The following is a 23,455-nucleotide window of genomic DNA, read 5'->3' as shown; positions in this document are numbered from 1 at the left end:
ATGACCATGGTGCCTGTGGACAAAGATTTTGTATTATAACTTGCACCCAACCAAATATTTCCATTTTATGATAAAAATCGTACACAATTGATTTAACTGTAATCTATAAATAATCTCAACTATCTAACAGCTGGGCATTAACTCTTGCTTATTATGAAAACAAATGAATGAATTTGTGCAGTGCCTGGCTCAGGCGACCATTGCTATCAAGGAGGGTTGTGTTCATTTGGCACCAAATAGAAGAAAAGGGACTGACACAGGGAGGGCAACTACCTGGACTTGTCCAATAAGAAACACTCATTTTTGTTTTCCGTTGCAAAGTTTTATAAATGTTTTTCATTGTGTGCCATCATGCACATGACCCAGTTCAATTAGCTGGAGGCTCTTCCCACCTGACTTCCAGTGCTGGGTCCACACACTGAGGTATAAAGAACTGGAGACTGCAATCAACATGCCTGACCGTTGTTGGTGATCTACTCACGTTAGTATAAGCAGATTCATGGACCGTCTAAATAACATCTGATTTACACAGACAAACATCCAAGACCAATCTTTGCCATTCTGCCACCATAGGCGAGATCCCCGGATGTTGAAATTAGGCTCAATTTTGGTTCTGAATGAAAGTTGAAAATAAGTAATTTAATCCTTGGCCCAAATCATAGACGACGATTGGTTCAGATTTGGTCTAGACCGAACCAAAAACCAATGTCTGTGGATGTGGAAATCAAGGCCAGTCCTGAACTGCACCAAAAAAAGACGTCCAAAAGGCGTCAGCATCAGTCAGTACATACTGAGGTGTAGCCTTCAGTGTTGTCTGAAATTAAATTTTATGAATGCCCATCTGTGTGGAGAACCTACCATTTGTAAAACACCAAAAAAAGACAGAAGTCAGCTCATGCTTACTGGGGTGTAACCTACCATGGCCCACCCTTTGTAAAACAGGCCATTGCATTGCATTTATTAGTCCTGATTCCTGTGAATAATCAATTTGGCTATTTAAGCTCTGAATATCAGCTACCCAACTTTATCAGGAGTTATCGTCAGCCTATTTAGAATGTGTTTACTCAGCAGGATATGCAGAAGTATTTTCTTTTTCGGTATGATCAGTTCGTCAAAAATGTATGGATACAAATTTGAAACCTCTGATCATGACATTGGGGTGAAATTCCTGGACAACAGTTGTGATTGTCCATTCTATATTGTCCATTTTACTTTGACCTGTCCTGTTTTAAGGATATGTTGTTTGTTAATATTGTCCCTCTCATTACATTGTCATACATTTAATATCCAGCCTGTAGGCTACAGAAAAGGCCACATACTCTCTTTACCATATCCTATATGTGCTACATGATTTAAGTCAGATACGGAACGTTGGTGGAGCGCTGCAGAGATGCGTCTCTTCAACAGCACCCTGGAGAGGCGCCCTGGGAATGGACAAGCAAAATATTTTGTCCCTTGCCTTTGACAAAGTGGGCACTGTTTATCAAAGGGCGGCGTCAGAAGCGGCTTGGTCAGTTTAGCTCAGAAAATGGCGCCCTCGTCAATCTGCCCTATGGCGGCTGCCTAACGAGCGGGTAGGGAGTGCAAACATCACATACATGCACACTAGCACCCAGTGCGCACAGGGAGCAACGCAACATGGCAGGCATTGGATGAATTTAAAATGTTCATATCTTCGGCAGTGAGTGATGGAGAAAAATTCTTCCTCAGCGACAATTATTTGAATAATTCAATGGATGTTTTGTGCACAAAGGTGGTGACTGAAATGTCTTATTAGGAATTTTCAAATCGGACTCTGGCAGTCTATAGAAAATGTCTTTCTAGACCGGACGTCAGTCAAACTGCAGTACAGAAGCAAAACTGTAGGCGCAAACACCCCACCCAACAGACTGTCGACCAATCGCGTTCACGTTATCATGCTGCGTCACGCGGTTGCTAAACTAATCGTCACGCAATCCCTTCTCCAGGCTATGAGTCGAGAAACGTGCGTATTTTCCTCGAAAGTACCTAATGTCACGATTCCAAAGCTATACAATATTACAGATAGTAAGTTAATTGTCTCACATCTTGGAAAATATTTATAATGTCGTACTTCTTGTTGACGAAATTCATGCTAATGTTGGGTTTTTGAGCTCCTAATTGACTCCCATTCACTCCTTGGAGGAGAGCTCTTCTTATCCCTTGAATCACCCAGAATGCACCTTGCGACCGTTGACTTATCACGGGAAACATACACAATGGGGGTATTTTGATTTCAATGGAGTTTCCCATCTCCTCAAAAGTATCTCTGACCTGACACCATCTGTGAGGTGCTTCCTTCCGGTCGTCACTAGTTACCACAGCCACAAAGTCATAAACCCCGCCTATTTCTACAATTTATCTTCTTAAAATTGCATTTTAAACCTAACCTTAACGACACTGCTAACCTTATGCCTAACCTTAAATTAAGACCGAAAACCACATAAAAAAGGTAATCATTTTTTACTATATAGCCAATTTGGACTTTGTGATTCTGGTAACTTTTGCAAACCCTGACAGAAAACCTCAGATCACACGGATACTAGTGGTGGAGGTTCGTTTGAGTCAGGAGCGTCAACCTATTTTAACAGTCCGCAGGGATCATCTGCATGATTTGATGGTCGGTGACCAGAACATAATTTGAAAACTGCAAATTGACTGCAAGAAGCCCAATCATATATTATATTTGACAAAAAAATGAATAATTTCAAACCTTGCTTACATTTGTTTGATATCAAGTTACCTCTTTATTATGTGTGGTAATTTGGGAACAGAATTCCAAAATTAAAATCACTTGAAGCTGATTTCCTAGTGTTTTCAGTATTGTATGTCCAACAATTTGAACAAATAATAATAATATTATTATATAATAATTTGTAACATAAATAATATAATATAAATCGGGCCGCGGGCCGCCAGTTGGGGAACCCTGGACTAGTAGAAGGCAAGTGATGGAGAGAAGGCCAGCCTCAGTTGGACCGATTGCGTTAGTTACCCACTCTGAGCCCATATGTATGTGTATTGATTCATTTGCAGACGTACAACGTTAAATCCGTTATATTCTTACTGACAAAAACAGTGTGGGTTCGCGTTAGCTAGATCATTCTCGTGATGGATGCGCGAATATCAGGTGGGACCGGTGTTGTTACAATCGCTAACGTTAGATCAAATTTGCCTAACGTTAGATCAAATTTGCAAGGACCCAGTTCAGGTAATGGGAGAAGGATGACGTCCAAAAAGACGCGTTCAAAAAAAGGGAAAAGAAGAAAGAGACGGAGGAATAAAAAGACAAAGACCAACAAAACCCCACCATATTTACCACCGGAGGTACGTTGGCTAGCTACTACTGTAGCAGATGTACAGTTACTGCTAGCTGGAGCTTGCTATCAAGTTCATGTTAGTTAGCTAGCTAGCGATATTATCCAATGCTAGACTAGCCAGAGCCTAGCTATTTACAAATTCTGACATTATTTTAGCTAGCATTTGGCAGATGCTGTCGTCTGAGCTTTTTCCATGGTAAGAAACTTTTTGGCCATATGTAACGTTGTTATAAGCAGGGAATGAACATGTGTTTGTTTGTTGACAACAACAGCTGGCGTACGCACATAACAATGTTGTGACTAGCTGCAAGAGAGACGATTGGCAGCTCCTTGATGTTGCAAGATAAATTGTTTCCCTGGTGGTGCATAGATGTAAAATACTGTAGTGATAGCTTGCTGTGGTGTGGGTAGTTTTTATTCAGTAGTACATTAGTCAACAGGGGTGTGTGCTTGTCTGTCAAAATACAGTACAGGCACACCTTTTCAAAACATGTCCTTCCCTCTGTTTCTCTCAGGCTGAAGAAGGAAACATTGAATATAAGGTACTAGTATACATTTCTTTCTTTTTGCATGTCATCTTCCCTTTCACCTGTAGCTAGTAATCAAAAGTCAAAACACATCCATGTATATGCATGCATCCTCTCAAACACGAGGTTCACTTGTTGGACACTTCTTGGTGGTGAAGTGCTGTCCCGTGCTCTACCTTCACTGCAGCTGAAGCTGGTGAACCCCACACAATACCGCTTTGAGCACCTGGCCACCCAGTTAAAATGGCGTCTTCAAGAGGGACGGGGTGAAGCGGTGTATCAGATTGGGGTGGAAGACAATGGCCTGCTTGTCGGACTGTCAGAGGGAGACATGAGAGCCTCGCTGAAGACCCTACGGAGGATGGCAGAGAAGTATGTCACTACCTTGTTTGCAATAGTCACCAAAGGCACAATCTGGGATACTTTCTTCAGCTCCATGGTCATTTCAATTATACCCATTGATTCTTGAAGAAACTAGTTTATAAATGTCTAATTTGACAGTTTGCCATTGTTACTGTATTTAACAGTTGCCCCTCAGTTTGGTGGGTGTTGGTTATAAATGTGCTATCTCTGCCTCACCAGGGTTGGTGCTGACATCACACTTTTACGAGAAAGAGAGGTGGATTACGACTCGGACAGAAACTGCCGGAAAATCGCAGAGGTTCTTGTCCGAAAAGTTCCAGACGACCAACAGGTGAGATTAAACAGCACCGTGTCTTATTTAAGAGACAATTCACCCAAATTACAAATCTCAAAAGTAAGGCTAGCCTATGGACTACAGAGTGAAGTAGAGTAGAAGGGCTGACTGGTGGTCCAGTTGTAACACTCCTGGCTCCTTGCACATATGCGACTCCCCCCTGGAGTCTGTGGTTCAATTCACTTCTCACTGTCTCCTCACCTATCATCCGTTGTTTATTTTCTGTCTGTCAATTAAGCATTAAAATGCAAAAGGAGAGTGACTCTCTTGTTTTGCACTCAATTATATAAATGGTCAATGGTAAGCTGTACATACAATGAAGGATTTCTGCCACGTCAATCTGCTGTAATTTCACTGCAGTGTCTCTTGTGTGTGTATGAGAGCAGTTCTTGGACCTGCGTGTGGCTGTACTGGGAAACGTGGACTCAGGGAAGTCCACACTGTTGGGCGTGCTGACGCAAGGCGAGCTGGACAACGGGCGAGGCCGGGCACGCCTCAACCTCTTCAGGCACCTTCATGAGATCCAAACAGGCAGGACATCAAGCATCAGCTTTGAGATTTTGGGCTTCAATAGCAAAGGGGAGGTGGGTAACAGCGTCTTATAGGTGACAATATAAAGAAGGAAGGATAAACACGCACGAGTTTCCCTTCCTTTGAGCAAAGACTATAAAATAACAAAAACAACTTATTCCTCAAAAACTACACTGATATAACAAAAAAGTGTAATTACACAAAAAAAATGTGTAGCAGCACACAAATGTTTTGAACATCTTCCATTTGTTACTAACCCATAAAAACAGTGTAACAACACACAAGTTAATCAAACTTCCTCTCATGTGGCTTTTGAAGGTGGTGAATTACAGTGACTCCCGTACAGCTGAGGAGATTTGTGAGAGCTCTTCTAAAATGATCACCTTCATTGACCTGGCCGGCCACCACAAGTACCTGAAAACCACCATCTTTGGCCTCACCAGCTACTGCCCAGACTTCGCCATGCTGGTGGTCAGCGCCAACACAGGCATAGGTAAGCCCGATGATATAGCTATAATAACAGTGTAGATTGTGCCGGCCTTTTTGACTTTTACAAGATTTGTTTGGCCCAGCAAGCTATGAAAAGTGATGTGCGTTTGACTACTTACAGTTGAAGTCGGAGGTTTACATACACTTAGGTTGGAGTCATTAAAACTCGTTTTTCAACCACTCCACAAATTTCTTTTTAACAAACTATAGTTTTGGCAAGTCGGTTAGGACATCTACTTTGTGCATGACACAAGTCATTTTTCCAACAATTGTTTACAGACAGATTATTTCACTTATAATTCACTGTATCACAATTCCAGTGGGTCAGAAGTTTTACATACACAAAGTTGACTGTGCCTTTAAACAGCTTAGAAAATTCTAGAAAATGATGTGATGGCTTTAGAAGCTTCTAATTGGCTAATTGACATAATTTGAGTCAGTTGGAGGTGTACCTGTGGATGTATTTCAAGGCCAACCTTCAAACTCAATGCCTCTTTGCTTGACATCATGGGAAAATCAAAAGAAATCAGCCAAGACCTCAGAAAATAAATTGTATATTCATCCTTGTGAGCAATTTCCAAACGCCTGAAGTTTCCACGTTCATCTGTACAAACAATAGTACGCAAGTATAAACACCATGGGACCACGCAGCCATCATACCGCTCAGTAAGGAGATGCTTTTTGTCTCCTAGAGATGAACGTACTTTGGTGCGAAAAGTGCAAATCAATCCCAGAACAACAGCAAAGAACCTTGTGAAGGTTCTGGATGAAACAGGTACAAAAGTATCTACATCCACAGTCAAACGAGTCCTATATCAACATAACCTGAAAGGCCGGTCAGCACGGAAGAAGCCACTGCTCCAAAATCGTCATAAAAAAGCCAGACTGCGGTTTGCAACTGCACATGGGGACAAAGATCAGACTTTTTGGAGAAATGTCCTCTGGTCTGATGAAACAAAAATAGAACTGTTTGGTCATAATGACCATCGTTATGTTTGGAGGTAAAAGGGGGATGCTTGCAAGCTGAAGAACACCATCCCAACCGTGAAGCACGGGGGTGGCAGCATCATGTTGTGGGGGAGCTTTGCAGCAAGAGGGACTGGTGCACTTCACAAAATAGATGGCATCATGAGGTAGGAAAACTATGGGGATATATTGAAGCAACATATCAAGACATCAGTCAGGAAGTTAAAGCTTGGACGCAAATGGGTCTTCTAAATGGACAATGACCTCAAGCATACTTCCAAAGTTGTGGCAAAATGGCTTAAGGACAACACAGTCAAGGTATTGGAGTGGCCATCACAAAGCCCTGACCTCAATCCTATAGAACATTTGTGGGCAGAACTGAAAAAGCGTGTGCGAGCAAGGAGGCCTACAAACCTCACTCAGTTACACCAGCTCTGTCAGGAGGAATGGGCCAAAATTCACCTAACTTATTGTGGGAAGCTTGTGGAAGGCTACCTGAAACATTTGACCCAAGTTAAACAATTTAAAGGCAATGCTACCAAATACTAATTGAGTGTATGTAAACTTCTGACCCACTGGGAATGTGATGAAAGAAATAAAAGCTATAATAAATCATTCTCTCTACTATTATTCTGACATTTCACATTTTAAAAATAAAGTGTTGATCCTAACTGACCTAAAACAGATCATTTTTACTAGGATTAAATATCAGGAATTGTGATAAACTGAGTTTAAATGTATTTGGCTAAGGTGTATGTAAACATCCAACTTCAACTGTATGTGTAACTAGTGTTACAAAGAGGGCGTTAATTGCAAATGAGGTCATTGTTGATTAGATGTTTTTCCATAAATCTTTTCCTGAACCATATGGTCTGTTTACTAGAAACTCATGGACAACATGGACACCATTTTTTTTCTTCTCAAGTATAAATTACCAAAGTTACCAACGTTTCTGAAGTCTGGTAACTTTGGTAAATTACTGGGAGTTTTGCGACCCTACCGCTGACCTAACCAGATACGATTTTCTCCCCCTTAGCTGGCACCACCCGGGAGCACCTGGGCCTGGCCATGGCACTAAAGGTACCCATCTTTATCGTGGTCAGCAAGGTGGACCTATGCGCCAAGGGCACGGTGGAGCGCACAGTACGCCAGCTGGAGCATGTCCTCAAGCTGCCTGGCTGTAACAAAGTGCCCATGGTGGTGGCCAGCCCGGATGACGCCGTCACAGCCGCCCAGCAGTTCGCTCAATCCTCCAGGTAGCTGCTGAAAAGGAGAAAAGACCTATAAGGAAACTAGAATTGAGATTCAGAACCCAATATACACCACATAGGCCTTAGTCCAGAGTGACTAGAAGGGAATTAGCAAGCATGTACGGCAACGTTGTTTGTATTGGTGGGGGGAAAAATCAATACAGTTACATATTGGGATATTATTGTTGACGATCTGTCATATTGTTTTGACAATATCTCAATATTATTTTTTGCGATAGCTGCACCAAAACTCCAGTATTTTTACTTTTTTGTTCTCCATCTTCTTTTTAAATAGGGAGCCAATTTGTTTTCAGCACTTTTATTTCCATGATTGATCAAAACTTGTTTTCTCATGGCTCTCGCTTGTCCCTCTGCAGCAGACATATGGTGAGCAATATGTTTGGAACATCGAATCACAATAAAATTGCTGCATCAAATCGCAATACATATAGAATTGTGAGAATCGCAAAACATATCGTATCGGCACCAAAGTATCATGATAATATCATATTGTGAGGTCCCTGGTAATTCCCAGCCCTAGTTGGGTGTATACACCCATTTAAACATCAAAGGACTAACTAACTTAGTGGGCAGAATTTGGCATGGGAAATCATAATGACGCAATTTTCCCAGGTGTAAACAAATTTTATGGAAATCAGATAACCAAGTGAGAAGTTATTTAGACATATTTTGAGCAACCATTATAATATGTCTATCTGGTTATCTGACCAGATAACATCCAAAATAGGACATCTTTATGACTTGATGTAGCCATGAAAAACATGTCTTTTACCTGGTTGTAATCTGGTTATCCGATGTCTCCTCAACCAGAAAACCAATTGACATCCAGAGAATGATGTTACGATCACCCAAGCCAATTTCTTTACACTAAATGACACCATTACGACACCTTTTCTGACGTTATGCTTAGGTTATATACTGTAAAAGTCACCTCATGCCCACTTTTTATGCCGTAGCATCACACCCATCTTCACCCTGTCCAGCGTGTCTGGAGAGAGTCTGGACCTGCTTAAGGTCTTCTTCAACATCCTGCCTCCTCTCAGCAACAGCAAGGAGCAGGAGGAGCTCATGCAGCAACTCACTGAGTTCCAGGTACTACACCTGCATATATACACACGCAACCAGACACATTAACGGATACAATTATTGTGTGAATGATGTGTGTGCATGGACATTGTGTGTGTCCACACACACTCACAACTAACACAATAATACACATGCACACGCGTTTGTGCACGAACAACTAATATATTACCCACATACACACACTCTTTACAAACACATCCAAACTCATATATGCATTCATGCACACGCATAACAAAACATACACCCACACATACATTGCATACATACGAGATGTGAACATGCACTTTCACACATTCAGATTCGCACCCTTATTCTGCATCAACGCTTGCAAAATATACTTCCTAATTCCTCTGCTTGTGAATATAGGTAGATGAGATATATACCGTGCCAGATGTGGGGACAGTGGTGGGAGGAACTCTCTACAGGTCAGTTGGCCATAAGTCATATTGGTACTCATGAATGGAATGATAATGGATTTATTTAGCGCTGTTCACCCAAATTACAAAATGACATATTGGTCTCCTTACCCTGTAAGCTGTCTATGGACAAGGTCTGACAGCAATCGTGCTTTGGGTTAGTTTCCCTGGCACTGTTTCCAAGTGCTAACGTTTTAGCATTCGTGGCACAAATCCCATTCATGTCATGGTACCAATTATTATCATTTTTCACGCATCATGTTCATATCGATAGGTGTTTTTTTTTTGATATTTTTAGAGGATTTGCTCAATTAAGCTTTTAGCTAATCAAAAACCAATAGAAGTCAATGTACTGCAAACGGTGTAACCCTGAAGTGCTGCTAAAAATGATTTGCACTGGAGAGTTCCACTTTGACATATCATAATATGTTTTTCCTCCCGTTGTTCCGCGGACAGTGGGGTGTGTCGCGAGGGGGAGAGGCTGGTTGTTGGCCCTACGGACGAGGGCCGTTTCCTGAGGCTGAAGGTGGGCAGCATCCATAGGAACCGCTCGGCCTGCAGGGTGCTGAGAGCCGGCCAAGCCGCCACACTGGCCCTCGGCAACTTTGACCGCTCGCTGCTCCGCAAGGTCAGAGGGTTCAGCCACAACACAACCGCAGCACATGTGCCCAGATGTGAATTTTCATGACTTTTATCTATAAGATACTGTAGTTTCCCCTCCCATTTTCTATGTTCTGCCAATCACATCCCTTAATATGACTGAACATTGCAGGGTCACATTTGGAAACAGGACGACTGCACAAACTGCTCATGGTTATGATACTGTCATCTGTCCTCTGTTTTGTTGCTACATGTGAAATCTCAAGTATAGGTAGGAGGTCTGTGTAGCCTACTATGTTTTCGTTAGTTTCGTTTTGAAGCACTCCATACAAGAAGTTCCCTCATGGGAAAAATACATCTCTTCTATAAATAAAGTTTTTTTCTAAATTGATAGCTATCAGTGAAAAACACATTTTGGTCCTTGAAACAATCTGACACAATGTCCATGCACACTCATAACACAATATAATACACACACAAACAACTCAGAAAACATATGTAGTCAAAATGCAGTATACTGTTGTTATAAAATCACTTCCACAATGGTTGTTCCTTTCCCATCTCCCAAAGTACTTATTGGTGTGTGTGTGTGTGTGTGTGTGTGTGTGTGTGTGTGTGTGTGTGTGTGTGTGTGTGTGTGTGTGTGTGTGTGTGTGTGTGTGTGTGTGTGTGTGTGTGTGTGTGTGTGTGTGTGTGTGTGTGTGTGTGTGTGTGTGTGTGTGTGTGTGTGTGTGTGTGTGTGTGTGTGTGTGTGTGTGTGTGTGTGTGTGTGTGTGTGTGTGTGTGTGTGTGTGTGTGTGTGTGTGTGTGTGTGTTGAGTAGGGTATGGTGATGGTCAGCCCGAAGATGAACCCCACCATCTGCTGGCAGTTTGAGGCTGCCATCGTCCTTCTCTTCCACGCCAAAACATTCCATCGGGGCTTCCAAGTGACCGTGCACGTGGGGAACGTAAGACAGACGGCCACCGTGGAGTGCCTGCATGGAAAGGTTAGTTTAGTAATAATAATTATAAACTGGGTAGTTAGAGTCCTGAATGCTGATTGACTGATTGGCTGACAGCCATGGTATATCAGATCGTATACCACAGGTATGACAAAACATTTATTTTAACTGCTCTAATTACGTTGGTAACCAATATATAATAGCAATAAGGCAACTCAGGGGTTTGTGGTATATGGCCAATATACCACGGTTAAGGGCTGTATCCAGGCACTCTGCGTTGCATCGTACATAAGAACAGCCCTTAGCCGTGATATACTGGCCATATACCACACCCCCTCGGGCCTTATTGCTTAAGTATACACTCCTTTTTCTTTTATACAGCATCCTTCATACATTGTAGTATTTAGACAAATTTGTACAAGGTCAATATTTGTTTTTATGCCAGAAATGAAACCTTGTGCAATGTTCAGATAGAGATTTTATTATATAGAACAAACATGCCACTCTGCCATGTAGAGGAAGAGGAATCAGGTCAACTCTATCCATGGCATTTCTATCCGCAACGTTCCACAACGTCTAGCTACTGATTGTGGCCCTGCTGCTTTACGAGTCAACACAAACTGTTTTGTGTGCCCTTCCCTGTTTTCACCACCAGGAGGAGCTGCGCACAGGAGAGAGGGCCGTGGTCTGCTTCCGCTTCATCAAACACCCCGAGTACCTCCGCATGGGCGCAAAGCTGCTCTTCAGGGAGGGCGTGACCAAGGGCATCGGCCACGTCACCAGCCTCCTGCCCGACTCGCATGACCAAAACCAGTTCCACGACCAGAACCAGAGGGAGATAGAGAAATAGAGAGGAGAAAGGAGGGAAGGAGAGGAAATTATAAGCTCTCCTGAACATGCCTCCCCCCCCCCGAGTAAGTTTGTGTGAACTGCCGGTACCGGATGTCATCCCAGTAGATTGGTATTGAACCACACACTGGTATTTTAATCACCATTTATTTGTATCTAAGTGTGTCTTTACTGTACTTTCCTCATCTACCCTTCGTTCCATGTCAAGATGTAAAGCCCTATTGAACCCTTGATCCTTCTCAGTGGTGGCTCTGGGGCGACGCTTTGATGAGTGTGGGTTCGGGCAAAGGTCAGCGTCTTTAGTCGAAGCTGGGTGACCTCTTCGAAGGCAGGCTAAGCTTTCATCTAATCTGCTGTGGATTGCTTGAAGGAACCATTCCCATCCCTCTCTGGCTCCAAACACCAGAGGGTCATTTCATAACAGATACAATAGATCAAATGCATGCTCTCCCTGTTTTACTTGGACTGGACGATGTGGAACATACTCAGCATACCCATCCTTTGGAGGTTTAAAGGGATAGTTGGCTTTTTAAACGTTTTAGCTCATTGTCGACTTACCTAAGGCAGACACATTACCTAAACTCGGTCCTGCCCCCCCCCCCCAAGGGGCCAAGTATCGGCAATACACAGCTGATTCAATTAAACAACTCATCATCAAGCTTTGATTATTTGAATCAGCTGTGTAGTGTTAGGGCAAAAAACAAAACGTGACCTAAGGTGTTGTCATTTTTAAGTTTGTTAGCTTGTTATTTAGCAATGTGCAGAATGGCTAGCATTTTTGGAGCATGTAGCGATGCTTGTGTAAACAGGTTGTATCAGTTAGCATTGCTTTCAAAAGCATGTGGAAAGCAGGAAAGTCGACCAGTGGTGGTCCTGTCTGCAAAAGGAAGAGCTCTTTTACCATGCTTTTGAATGCAAGTTTCCTTCCATACTTTTTCTAAAATATTGTGGTTTACTCTCCACTTCATTCGTCTTGATTAGTATTAAGGAAAAGTAGACTACGTGCTGCCCATTTTGGTGATGCAAATAAGTGGCAACCGTAAATGCTGCCATGCTAATTTTCTAAATGTTAAATTCAACTAAGTCTGTGTAGGGCAGCAATAATGTGTGAGGGTTGAGAATGAGCAGAGTCAAGATGCTTGGCGTAGTCAAGTGAATGTTGCATTGCAAACCTGTTCTGAAAGAAATGTAGGGGCAAGGATTAAGTGATGTGATGTTTTTCATAGTAGAGACACCGCTTTTGTTACCCTGTTATGTCAACCCATTGAACCTAATGCTGTATATGTCATAGCTTCAGGCTTGTCTGTGTACAAGGCAGCTTTGTGCAGCTAGATACCCATTTGGAGTCTGCATGCTTAATAGGGACTTGTGAAAATCTAAATCAGACTAAATGGACTCCTAAATGACAAATATTTATTGAACTCTAGACTTTATCCCTCACCCTTTACGAGGTTGTGTGCAATTATAACTAAAGCATTGATTGTAATGTACATCCACTTCTAAATACCATTTTGAAGCACAAACATTTGTGAGAGTTGTCGATTTTGCACTTTGTATTTTTGGAATAGCTTCTGCATGTTTGTGTACGCCAGAGGTTACCGAACCTAGTCCGGGAGAGCTTTAAGGTGTGCAGTAGTGAAACACGGGATTAAATTTATCATGGTGTTGATTGCATATTGAGGTCTTGGTGACCACTGATGTATGCCGCTTATTCAAGTATCAGCTGATCTTTACAGTATCTTATATGTTTACTGTCGTAAGAAATATACAAATTTAGTACAGAAAGCATGCAGAGTGCTTTTCTTTTAGATTGTATATTAAATATAATATTACAGGTATTATTAGCTTCTTTGATTGAGACACATGGTAAGTTTGCAGTATGTGTATGCATTGCATCAAGGTTGTGTAAATAATATTAAACATGTTTTATCGTGACACTTTCTTTCCCCATAAAAACATCAAAAGACAAATATTTTTGCATATTTTTATTGACTTTTTAAAAGCTGAACTTATTTGGCTTGATGGTCAACACAGATTGTTCACAGAACACATTTAATGTGAATTTTGCAGCTTAGCTAAAAGCAAAGTTTTGAAATGTCACTGATTTAAATTACTCAGTTCCATTAATAAAATGTGTTTACACTTTTATAAATGACTTTCATGAATAGGCTAAACATGTATAAATAGTTAAAGGGTCTACATATTATTAATATGACTATTTACATAGAAATTATTAGGCATTTATAAAGGATTATAATGGCTTAATCATGAAAGTTATAACGTGTAACCAAAAAATGCTGGTCATATTCTGTTTGGTCCACGTGCAGGGCTGCCCAACCCTGTTCTTGGAGAGCTACCCTCATGTATGTTTTCGCTCCAACCACAGTTGTAACTAACCCGATTCAGCTTATCAACCACCTAATTGTTATAAATAGGATGGGCTAGATTATGGTTGGAGCGAAAACATACAGGATGGTACCTCTCCGGGAATAACGTTGAGCAGCCCTTTAAGATATGAAGGATTGGATAAGGAGGTGATGTTGAGCGAGACCCTTGAAGCTTGTGCTTTCAACATTCATTACTAGCACAGCATGCCAGGCTACATACAGTACTTACACACACACAAAATGTTCTACAAAAACATTGAAAAATAGACATTCATAGGAAAACAAAGTAACTCAACCACAACATTACAGAGCTTCAAACCTAGGTGGAACTACAGTGCCTTTAGAAAGTGTTCATAGTGCCTTTAGAAAGTGATCACACCCCTTGACTTTTTACACATTGTTGTGTTACAGCTTGAATTTAAAATGGATTAAACAGATTTTGTGTCACTGGCACGCACACACACACAAAACCCCATAATGTCAAAGTGGATATAATTTTTTTTAAATGACAAATTAAATGAAAAGCTGAAATGTCTTGAGTCAATAAGTATTCAACCCCTTTGTTATGGCAAGCCTAAATAAGTTGATATTTTTTTGTGGCAAAGAAATTAACTTTATGTACTGAATACAAATTGTTAGGTTTGGGGAAAATCTAACACATCACTGAGTACCACTTCATATTTTCAAGCATGGTGGTGGCTGCATCATGTTATAGGTATGCTTGTCATCGGCAAAGACTAGGGAGTTTTTTGGGGATAAAAATAAACAGAATAGAGCTAAGCACAGGCAAAATCCTAGAGGAAACCCTGGTTGAGTCTGCTTTCCAACAGACGCTGGGAGATAAATTCACCTTTTAACATGACAAAAACCTCAAATACAAGGCCAAATATACACTGGAGTTGGTTACGAAGACAACATCAAATGTTCCTGAGTGGCCTAGTTACAGTTTTGACATAAATCGGATTCTAAATCTATGGCAAGAATTGATAATGGCTGTCTACAAATGATCAACCAACTTGACAGTGCTTGAAGAATTTTTTTAATAATAATGTGCAAATATTGTACAACCCAGGTGTGCAAAGCTCTTAGAGAGAGATTTACCCAGAAAGACTCAGCTGTAATTGCTGCCAAAGGTGATTATTTCATGTATTGACTCAGTGGTGTGAATACTTATGTTAATTTGATATTTATGTATTTCATTTTCAATAAATTTGCAAACATAAAAAAAAAAAATCTCACTTTGTCATTATGGGGTATTGTGTGTAGATGGGTGAGAAATAAACAAATGTAATCAATTTTGAATTCAGGCTGTAACACAATAAAATGTGGAATAAGTCAAGGGGTATGAATACTTTCTGAAGGCACTGTATACCCACAGAAAGATTGTTTGTGATAACCTGATAGAAAGATTATGGAAAATGCCATGACGTAGAAAAAGCTTTACATTTCCAACTGCCACAGTTACAAACCCTTACAAATTGATTCTGCTCAGAAAATCACACGTCTACAAAAAACACTGTTCAGAAGTCTCCATTATAAATGTTGCACGGTGTATACATCCCTGCAGTGAAAAGGAAACAGCATGACCATGTGTATATTATCCATACATAGGTTGAAAACCATTTAGCATGATATGGTCCTTCACAGACAGGTCCAAAAGACCAAAAGATTGAAGTGTAATGCTTGACTTTGACATCCAAAAGACCAGAAGCGTGAAATGTAGTGCTGGACTTCTTGTTCTTCATTCGCCTTTCTAAAGTAACTTCTTGTTCTTCAACTTCTTCAAGTCGGAGTAGTTTTCAGCGAGTAGGGTGGAACGTGAGCCGATATAATTTAAGCCAAGCTCCTCTGCCGTGGCTTGATCCTCAGATACAGCTAAGAAGAAGAAAATAAAATTTGAAATATCATACAACTATGGTAAGCAGGGGGCTGAGATTCTCATTTAGATTCACCATTATTACATAATATTCTTAAGTGACAGGATTTCCCCCACTAGTTAAAGAAATCTATTAATCCTTGCCAGATAAGGGATTATCTCCGTATGTGAAATGGCATAAAAGTTTTTTCAAGGGGGTTACGCAAGGAGCTGGTAGGTCTTTACAAGGCATGTGTGACTAAGAAATGTTAGGTCTTCACCAGTCTTCTGATCAGAGAAGTAGACCCTCATGGGTAATTTCTTCCCCAAATAGATTGAAAGTTGCACTTTTATACTTTTCCCCAGGGGCACAATTTTGGTTTTAGAAGTGGGGGTAACATAATTATTATTATATATATTTTTTCCAATCGAATGAACACTCCAAATAGCCCACCGGACGCTCCGTGAAAGTTGCGCCCCTGCTTTTCACTGAACATATTGTTTGACCTCCAGCACCGGGGCCAGTATTCACAACATCTCAGAGTAGGACTTTAGATATTTAATTTCCCATAATGGATAACTTTAAGCACCCAGGCGTTTATTTGCTTAAAACGTAGAGCTCACACTGTTATAATCAAGTTTCCTGCTCTACAAGTTGATCAAAAATGCTACTGTCATTAATAAGTTCACCGACAGTCCTGTTTGCTAATTAAAACACTTACATTTAGAACACACTGCAAATGTTAGGCTACAAAAGCGGCAAAGTGGATTGTGGTACAGTTAGTTTGAGGTTGGAAGTTGGATATACAGTACCAGTCAAAAGTTTGGACACACCTACTCATTCCAGGGTTTTTCTTTATTTTTAGTATTTTCTACATTGTAGAATAACAGTGAAGACATCAAAACTATGAAATAACACATATGGAGTCATGTAGTAACCAAAAAAGTGTTTTGAGATTCTTCAAAGTAGCCACCCTTTGCCTTGATGACAGCTTTGCACACTCTTGGCATTCTCTCAACCAGCTTCATGAGTTAGTCACCTGGAATGCATTTCAATTAACAGGTGTGCCTTGTTAAAAGTGAATTTGAGGAATTAATTTTCTTCTTAATGCATTTGAGCCAATCAGCTGTGTTGTGACAAGTGTGTGGTGGTATACAGAAGATAGCCCTATTTGGTAAAAGACAAGGCCATATTATGGCAAGAACAGCTCAAATAAGCAAACAGAAAAGACAGTCCATCATTACTTTAAATTTAAAGAACATTGAAAGTTTCTTCAAGTGCATTCGCAAAACCCATCAAGCACTATGATGAAACTGACTCTCATGAGGACCGCCACAGGAAAGGAAGACCCAGAGTTACCTCTGCTGCAGAGGATAAGTTCATTTGAGTTACCAGCCTCTGAAATTGCAGCCCAAAATAAATGCTTCACAGAGTTCAAGTAACAGACACATCTCACAACTGTTCAGAGGAGACTGTGTAAATCAGGCCTTCATGGTCAAATTGCTGCACAGAAACCACTACTAAAGGACAGCAATAATAAGAAGAGACTTGCTTGGGCCAAGAAACACAAGCAATTGACATTAGACTGTTGGAAATCTGTCCTTTGGTTTGATGAGTCCAAATGTGAGATTTTTGGTTCCAACTGACGTGTCTTTGTGAGACGCAGAGTAGGTGAACGGATGATCTCCACATGTGTGGTTCCCACCGTGAAGCATGAGGGAGGAGGTGTGATGGTGACACTGTCTGTGATTTATTTAGAATTCAAGGCACACTTAACCAGCATGGCTACCACAGTATTCTGCAGTGATACGCCATCCCATCTGGTTTGCGCTTAGTGGGACTATAATTTGATTTACAACAGGACAATGACCCAACACACCTCCAGGCTGTGTAAGGGCTATTTGAACAAGAAGGAGAGTTATGGAGGGCTGGGAACTCCTTCAAGACCGTTGGAAAAACATTCCATTTGAAGCTGGTTGAGAGAATGCCAAGACTGCAAAGCTGTCATCAAGTCAAATGGTGGCTACTTTGAAGAATCTCTAATATAAAATAAACATTTTTGGTTACGACATGATTCCATATGTGTTATTTCATAGTTTTGATGTCTTCACTATTATTCTACAATGTAGAAAATAGAAAATGCGAGAAAATGCGTGCATGCATAACCTACTGGTAATTACCCGGTTTTGACCCTACATTTAATAGAGACTGGCATTTATTTTGTGATGCCCGGCCATTAGAAGAGACTGGGGTTTGTTGGAGGCTCTGCACTTAATGGAAGTTTTACGGTATATGGACAGATCCTAGATCAGCATTCCTCCTTTTAAACCAATGGATATGTGTATGTCCACTTTTCCTATACTAAACCACTGTTCTGAATGCAATATGGAGCTGCAGCCCCCAGACAGACACTACTGCTGAATTCCAAATTGACTGCTCTTCACCCTGCTACATTTCTCTTCATTTTTGCCACATTTCTTACACCGACCCCATCATTTCAGATCTACAGAATTGCCTAGGGCTTAGGAAATAAGGGTGGAGCATATGTGTGGCCAGGCTAGTGTCCCTCCCCTCTCTCCTGCTCACCCCTAGCAGGTTCCTTGGAATGTAGCCCTCTCGGTCTCCGCAGCGGGCCCACCACCACTCTATCTCGTCCTTGTCCTCGCGCCGCAGCACCGTCATGCAGTCGCCTTCCTGGAAGGCCAGCTCGTCGTCGTCCTCGGCCTCGTAGTCCCACAGGGCGTACACCACCCCACGGTTCATGATGCCTATCTTCTCCTGTACACCTGCATCAACACAAAATCACACCCACCTTGTCAGGAACAAGCTGTTAAAATTCAATTTCCGCTAAAACATGTTATGGAAGGCCGAACGTTAGTTAGAGTAGGTGAGGGTAGCTACATTTTGTAAACAAGCGGAGGGGTCGAGTGCATAACGGAAAAAGAAAAATAGGCACACTGAGTGTTTTGAGAAAATAATGTTTGTGCTTTGTCTCCAGTCAGAGTACACTAGCGGTCTCACCGTAGAGGAACTGGGAACACTGTGCGTAGCCCTCCTCCATCTCCTCGCACTTGTCTGCCGCTGTCTGCATGTCACTGTAGGTGGTGGCGAACACAGCAGCCCCGGACTCCACCAGGAACTTACACACCTGCACGTTGTTACAGGAGGCCGCGCAGTGCAGTGGAGTCCTGGGAGAGAGACAGACAGACACGGAGAGGTAGAGTGAGGTAGGGATGGAAGAAAGTAAGGGAGGCAGGTAGAGAGGAGGGCAGAGGGAGAAAGAGATAAGAGAGGGAACAAGGTGGGAGAGTTGGTGGATATGAGAGCAAGATGATGGGTGAGGGAGAGTGGGGGAGTGAATGAGGGGATAAATAAAAAGAGAATAACTCTTTAGTAATAGTGGGCGACTGGATAACATCAGCCACATGAACACATTGGATGTGACGTGCTACTGGTTGCTGGGGGTGACAACAGCTTTGATAAAGCTACTGTCAAGTCACATTGGCTACTGTAAAGTGACAACAACCACTGTAAAGTTACTGTAAAGGGACAAGGGAAACTGTAACGTGACAATGGCCACTGTAAAGTGACAATGGCTCACCAGCCATCGCTATCGGCGGCGTTAGCATTCACGCCAAACTGCACCAGGAACTTGACGATCTCGGTGTGGCCGGCGCAGACGGCGTTGTGCAAGGCTGTGATTCCCTCGTCATTGGGCAGGCTGGGGTCATCCACCTATAAGGCACAAAGTTAATAGGCTTCAAGACATTTCCTAGACAAGGTCAGTTATCCGTCTTTACCCCTTACGGTTGATGTTAGGATTTGGGGAGGGATTAGCTAATCTTAAATCTGTGCCTAAATGCAACATGGTTGAGATTAGGATTTGGGGAGGGTTTACCTGATCTTAGATCTGTGCCTAAGTGCAACATGGTTGAGGTTAGGATTTGGGTAGGTTTTAGCAGGTCCTATAACTGTGCCTAAGGGCAACTTCTAAGCTAAGCGTTTTGACGGACGTAAACCAGCGTTAGTAGTTGCTTAAGAGTACTACTCTAGCGGCATTGCAAAGCCTTTGCTTATGGGACGTCTGCTTGGAAGAGACGTCTGAGGTTATCCAGTCTGTGGTATTGACATTGAAATTAGCAGGGCTAATGATGTAAAACTCACATCACTGAGTTCGAATCCAGCCAACAGCCCTTTGACTCCCCACCCTACTTATCTTCCCAACACTATACTATCTCTTCAATTAAAAGGAGTGGGATTACTCACGTCATAGATGACTCTCTGCACCAGATCATACTCGCCCTCCAGAGATGAGTCCAGCAGCAGGGCCAGGGGGTTGAACTTGACCCGCATGCCGTGGTCGATGCGCTCCGAGTCGACCTTCCGCAGGTTGGTCCTCTTGCCCTGCAGGAGGGGAGTAGGAGGAGAGGAGTGAGGGCTGTAGGTGTTTCACAATTACAATATAATGCAGTGACATCTGTTAGCTATGGTCATCGAAATTGCTAAAAGGTTTTAAAATTAATTCTAATAAATGTAAGAGTTGGACAATGGATGAAGATCCTCTAAACTTTTTTGAATTTGTATTATCCATCAGATATTGACTGAATTGAAGCACAACATTTTTTTTACTGGCTCAGACAAATAATGAATGCAGTTCAGTTATTCAATTTGTCCAATATACATTTTCTTATTGTATCAGGTATTTTTTTGGGGGGGGGAATGTGTTAAAAAATGTAATGATATGTGCATAATTTGCATAAATACACTGGGTGTACTTGCAAATATGTAACATTAACATAAAGGGGTGGAGCCTACCTGCACTGTCTAGACTGCTTCATTAATTACTGTTGTCACGTTCTCTTGCATAATTCAACAAGTGTGTCAATAGCAGGATACCCTCGTATAAAAAATAAACACGCTTGGCTTTAGAATGCACCTATCTAAACATACTTTACATTGCTTGCGAGATCGGACATAATATCACTAGAATCCAAATGTTCATTTTCGGAAGTTTCTTTCATTTCAGTGCATCTTATTTGTAATCATTTAAACTTTATTTTCACCCCCCAACTGCATTAAATGATTACTTTTCAATTCCACAAAAAATGAACACCCATCAAAATAAAGTTATATTTCTTCTCTTTATTGTGATGTAAGTGTTGAGATGGTGTGTTAAATCCCAGACGAAGCTTTAGTGTTCTTATACAGTCAACAGAAAGCCAATGTATTCCATTGAGCCCATTTCAGCCATTACCGGGGTGTAGGAGGTCATTACAAACATTTCCACAGTCGTAATGTTAACGGGAAAAAACTACAGGCACAAGCAAGAGTATGAAAGAGTTGCAGGAATAAAATGAAAACAATCAATCTGTCATGTTCTGACCTAGGAGAGCTGTGTTTTTCTGTTTAATTTAGGTCAGGGTGTGATAGATGGGTGGGCATTCTATGTTTTGGCCAGGTATGGTTTCCAATCAGAGGCAGCTGTCAATCGTTGTCTCTGATTGGAAGCCATACTTAGGCAGCCTGTTTTCCTGTGTTGGTGTGGGTAGTTGTTTTCCATTTTGTGAGTATCACCTGACGGAACTGTTGGCTGTCGTTTTGTTTTGTTTAAGTGTTATCATTAAAAGTCAAGTATGAGCACTCTACACGCCGCACCTTGGTCCCCTTTATACGACCCTCGTTACACAATCCAACAAGATTTAAGTGACAAGTAGGGCTGTGGCGGTCATGAAATGTTGTGAGCCAGTTATTGTCATGCAAAAGTCTGCAGGTCTCACGGTAATTGATAGTTAATTAACAAACAAGTTTAGCATCTCCAGGCCTCCAAGCATACAGCCGCATACAAGCCACTGATGCGCGCCTTTGGAACATCTACATTTAAAAAAGTCTAAGAAATCCATTTAATATACACCATCACAATAAATCCATTATTTATTTTAGGCAGGCCTAAAGAAACATTATGATTATGAAGAAAATGTATTTCAGAAGAACAGAATGAGTTGGCCTATGTACGTTATCTGGCTATGCGCCATAGGCTGTCATTTAGAAAACAAGATATGCTTATAATTCCCGTGCTATTATTTTATACAGTATTTCATGACTTTACAGTAAGAAAATGTAACTTACAGTGCCTTCGGAAAGTATTCAGACCCCTTGACTTTTTTCCACTTTCTGTGGAATATTTTTACTTAATTTATTTTTTTAATATATTAGCAAAAATGTCTAAAAAACAGTTTTTGCATTGTCATTATGGGGTACTGCGTGTAGATTGAAAAAAAAAGTATTCCATTTTAGAATAAGGCTGCAACTTAACAGAATGTGGAAAAAGTCAAGGGGTCTGAATAGTTTCTGAATGCACTGTAGCTAAATAAAATAGAAAGGATATTTGTCCTATTCCGCGCATATGAAGGAAGTGGCTATGTTGAGCATAGAAGTGAATTTGAAACAGGTCCTATACACTACATTTAGAGTTATTTGGTAACTTTAGTTGTGAATGATACAAACCATAATGTCTTAGCAATCAAAACATAGATGGGCTGCATGATAGGCTATTGATGATTTGAAAAAGTCGCAAATAAAGCTTGCGCTCTGTTCCTTGCCTCAGACAGCACATGCTGTTCTCTCATCAAGTGATCATATTTTCACCCACCAGACTATTCTCAATTTAATCTCGTCTTTACTAATACAGTACTAGTCAAAAAAGTTTAGACACACCTACTCATTCCAGGGTTTTTCTTTATTTTTACTATTTTCTACATTGTAGAATAATAGTGAAGACATCAAAACTATGAAATAACACATATGGAATCATGTAGTAACCAAAAAAGTGTTTGAGATTCTTCAAAGTAGTCACCCTTTGCCTTGATGACAGCTTTGCACACATTCTCTCAACCAGCTTCATGAGGTAGTCACCTGGAATGCATTTTAATTAACAGGTGTGCCTTATTAAAAGTTCATTTGTGGTATCTCTTTCCTCCTTAATGCTTATGAGCAGTTAGATTCTGGGTTAAACATGGAACATTGTTATACTAGAGACATGATACATCAGGAGTAATACTATAGTATCTGAGGAGTGAAAGAGACTGGTTTTTACATCAGAAGTTAATGGTTATCTGTAGGAGCCAGATGGCTTTGGAATGTGCTGAATAGAGGGGAGGCAGTCACGAGAGTGCTATAGGTGATACGGGTGGAGAGTTTTGGATTAGGCATCAAGGGGGTTGAAGTCAGGTCACCTTAAGGGAGGAGGAGCGGTTTATTACCCCATCACTTTGTCTTCCTGTTGAACCGTAACAGATGTAGGGGTTGGAGAGAAGGAGGAGTGCATCTAAATTGCAGTATATATATGTATATATATACACTTGTGTTGGTGGAAACATGTTTTGTCTAATGCAGCTGTATTGATCCTCTTGGAAGAATTAAACTTGGTTAAGCTTTCATAGTGTCCGTAGAGTTTTTTACTCTGAGAATTAGAACCTAACAGAGTCAATCAGTTGTGTTGTG

At 41.2% G+C, this 23,455-nt stretch overlaps 2 protein-coding genes across 3 annotated transcripts in view; one reads left to right on the top strand and one right to left on the bottom strand.

The window, feature by feature from the left end:
- The first annotated feature begins 2,928 nt into the window (after positions 1-2,928).
- LOC106564778 (GTP-binding protein 2-like) lies at positions 2,929-13,682 on the top strand. Its single transcript, XM_014131140.2, has 12 exons — positions 2,929-3,345; positions 3,854-3,880; positions 4,053-4,237; positions 4,448-4,559; positions 4,949-5,146; positions 5,412-5,586; positions 7,585-7,804; positions 8,776-8,911; positions 9,272-9,330; positions 9,778-9,949; positions 10,744-10,908; positions 11,519-13,682. Exons 1-12 carry the CDS (start codon positions 3,130-3,132, stop codon positions 11,711-11,713), a joined length of 1,860 nt encoding a protein of 619 aa, XP_013986615.1. The 5' UTR covers positions 2,929-3,129; the 3' UTR covers positions 11,714-13,682.
- LOC106564779 (apoptosis-stimulating of p53 protein 2) overlaps positions 13,683-23,455 on the bottom strand; it is a 45,851-nt gene continuing 36,078 nt past the window's right edge. For both annotated transcript variants that reach the window (XM_014131141.2, XM_014131142.2), the window contains exons 14-18: positions 20,222-20,359; positions 19,557-19,690; positions 18,977-19,143; positions 18,542-18,741; positions 13,683-15,974 (exon numbers count right to left, since the gene is read on the bottom strand). In XM_014131141.2, the coding sequence (XP_013986616.1) occupies positions 15,933-15,974; positions 18,542-18,741; positions 18,977-19,143; positions 19,557-19,690; positions 20,222-20,359 (681 nt within the window). In that variant the 3' untranslated portion in view covers positions 13,683-15,932. The remainder of the gene's footprint in view (positions 15,975-18,541; positions 18,742-18,976; positions 19,144-19,556; positions 19,691-20,221; positions 20,360-23,455) is intronic.

Source organism: Salmo salar, chromosome ssa12 (assembly GCF_905237065.1).
Source record: "Salmo salar chromosome ssa12, Ssal_v3.1, whole genome shotgun sequence".
Taxonomy (NCBI): Eukaryota; Metazoa; Chordata; class Actinopteri; order Salmoniformes; family Salmonidae; genus Salmo; species Salmo salar.
Note: the sequence above shows the minus strand (reverse complement) of the source record. Positions and strands in the feature narration are given on the sequence as shown.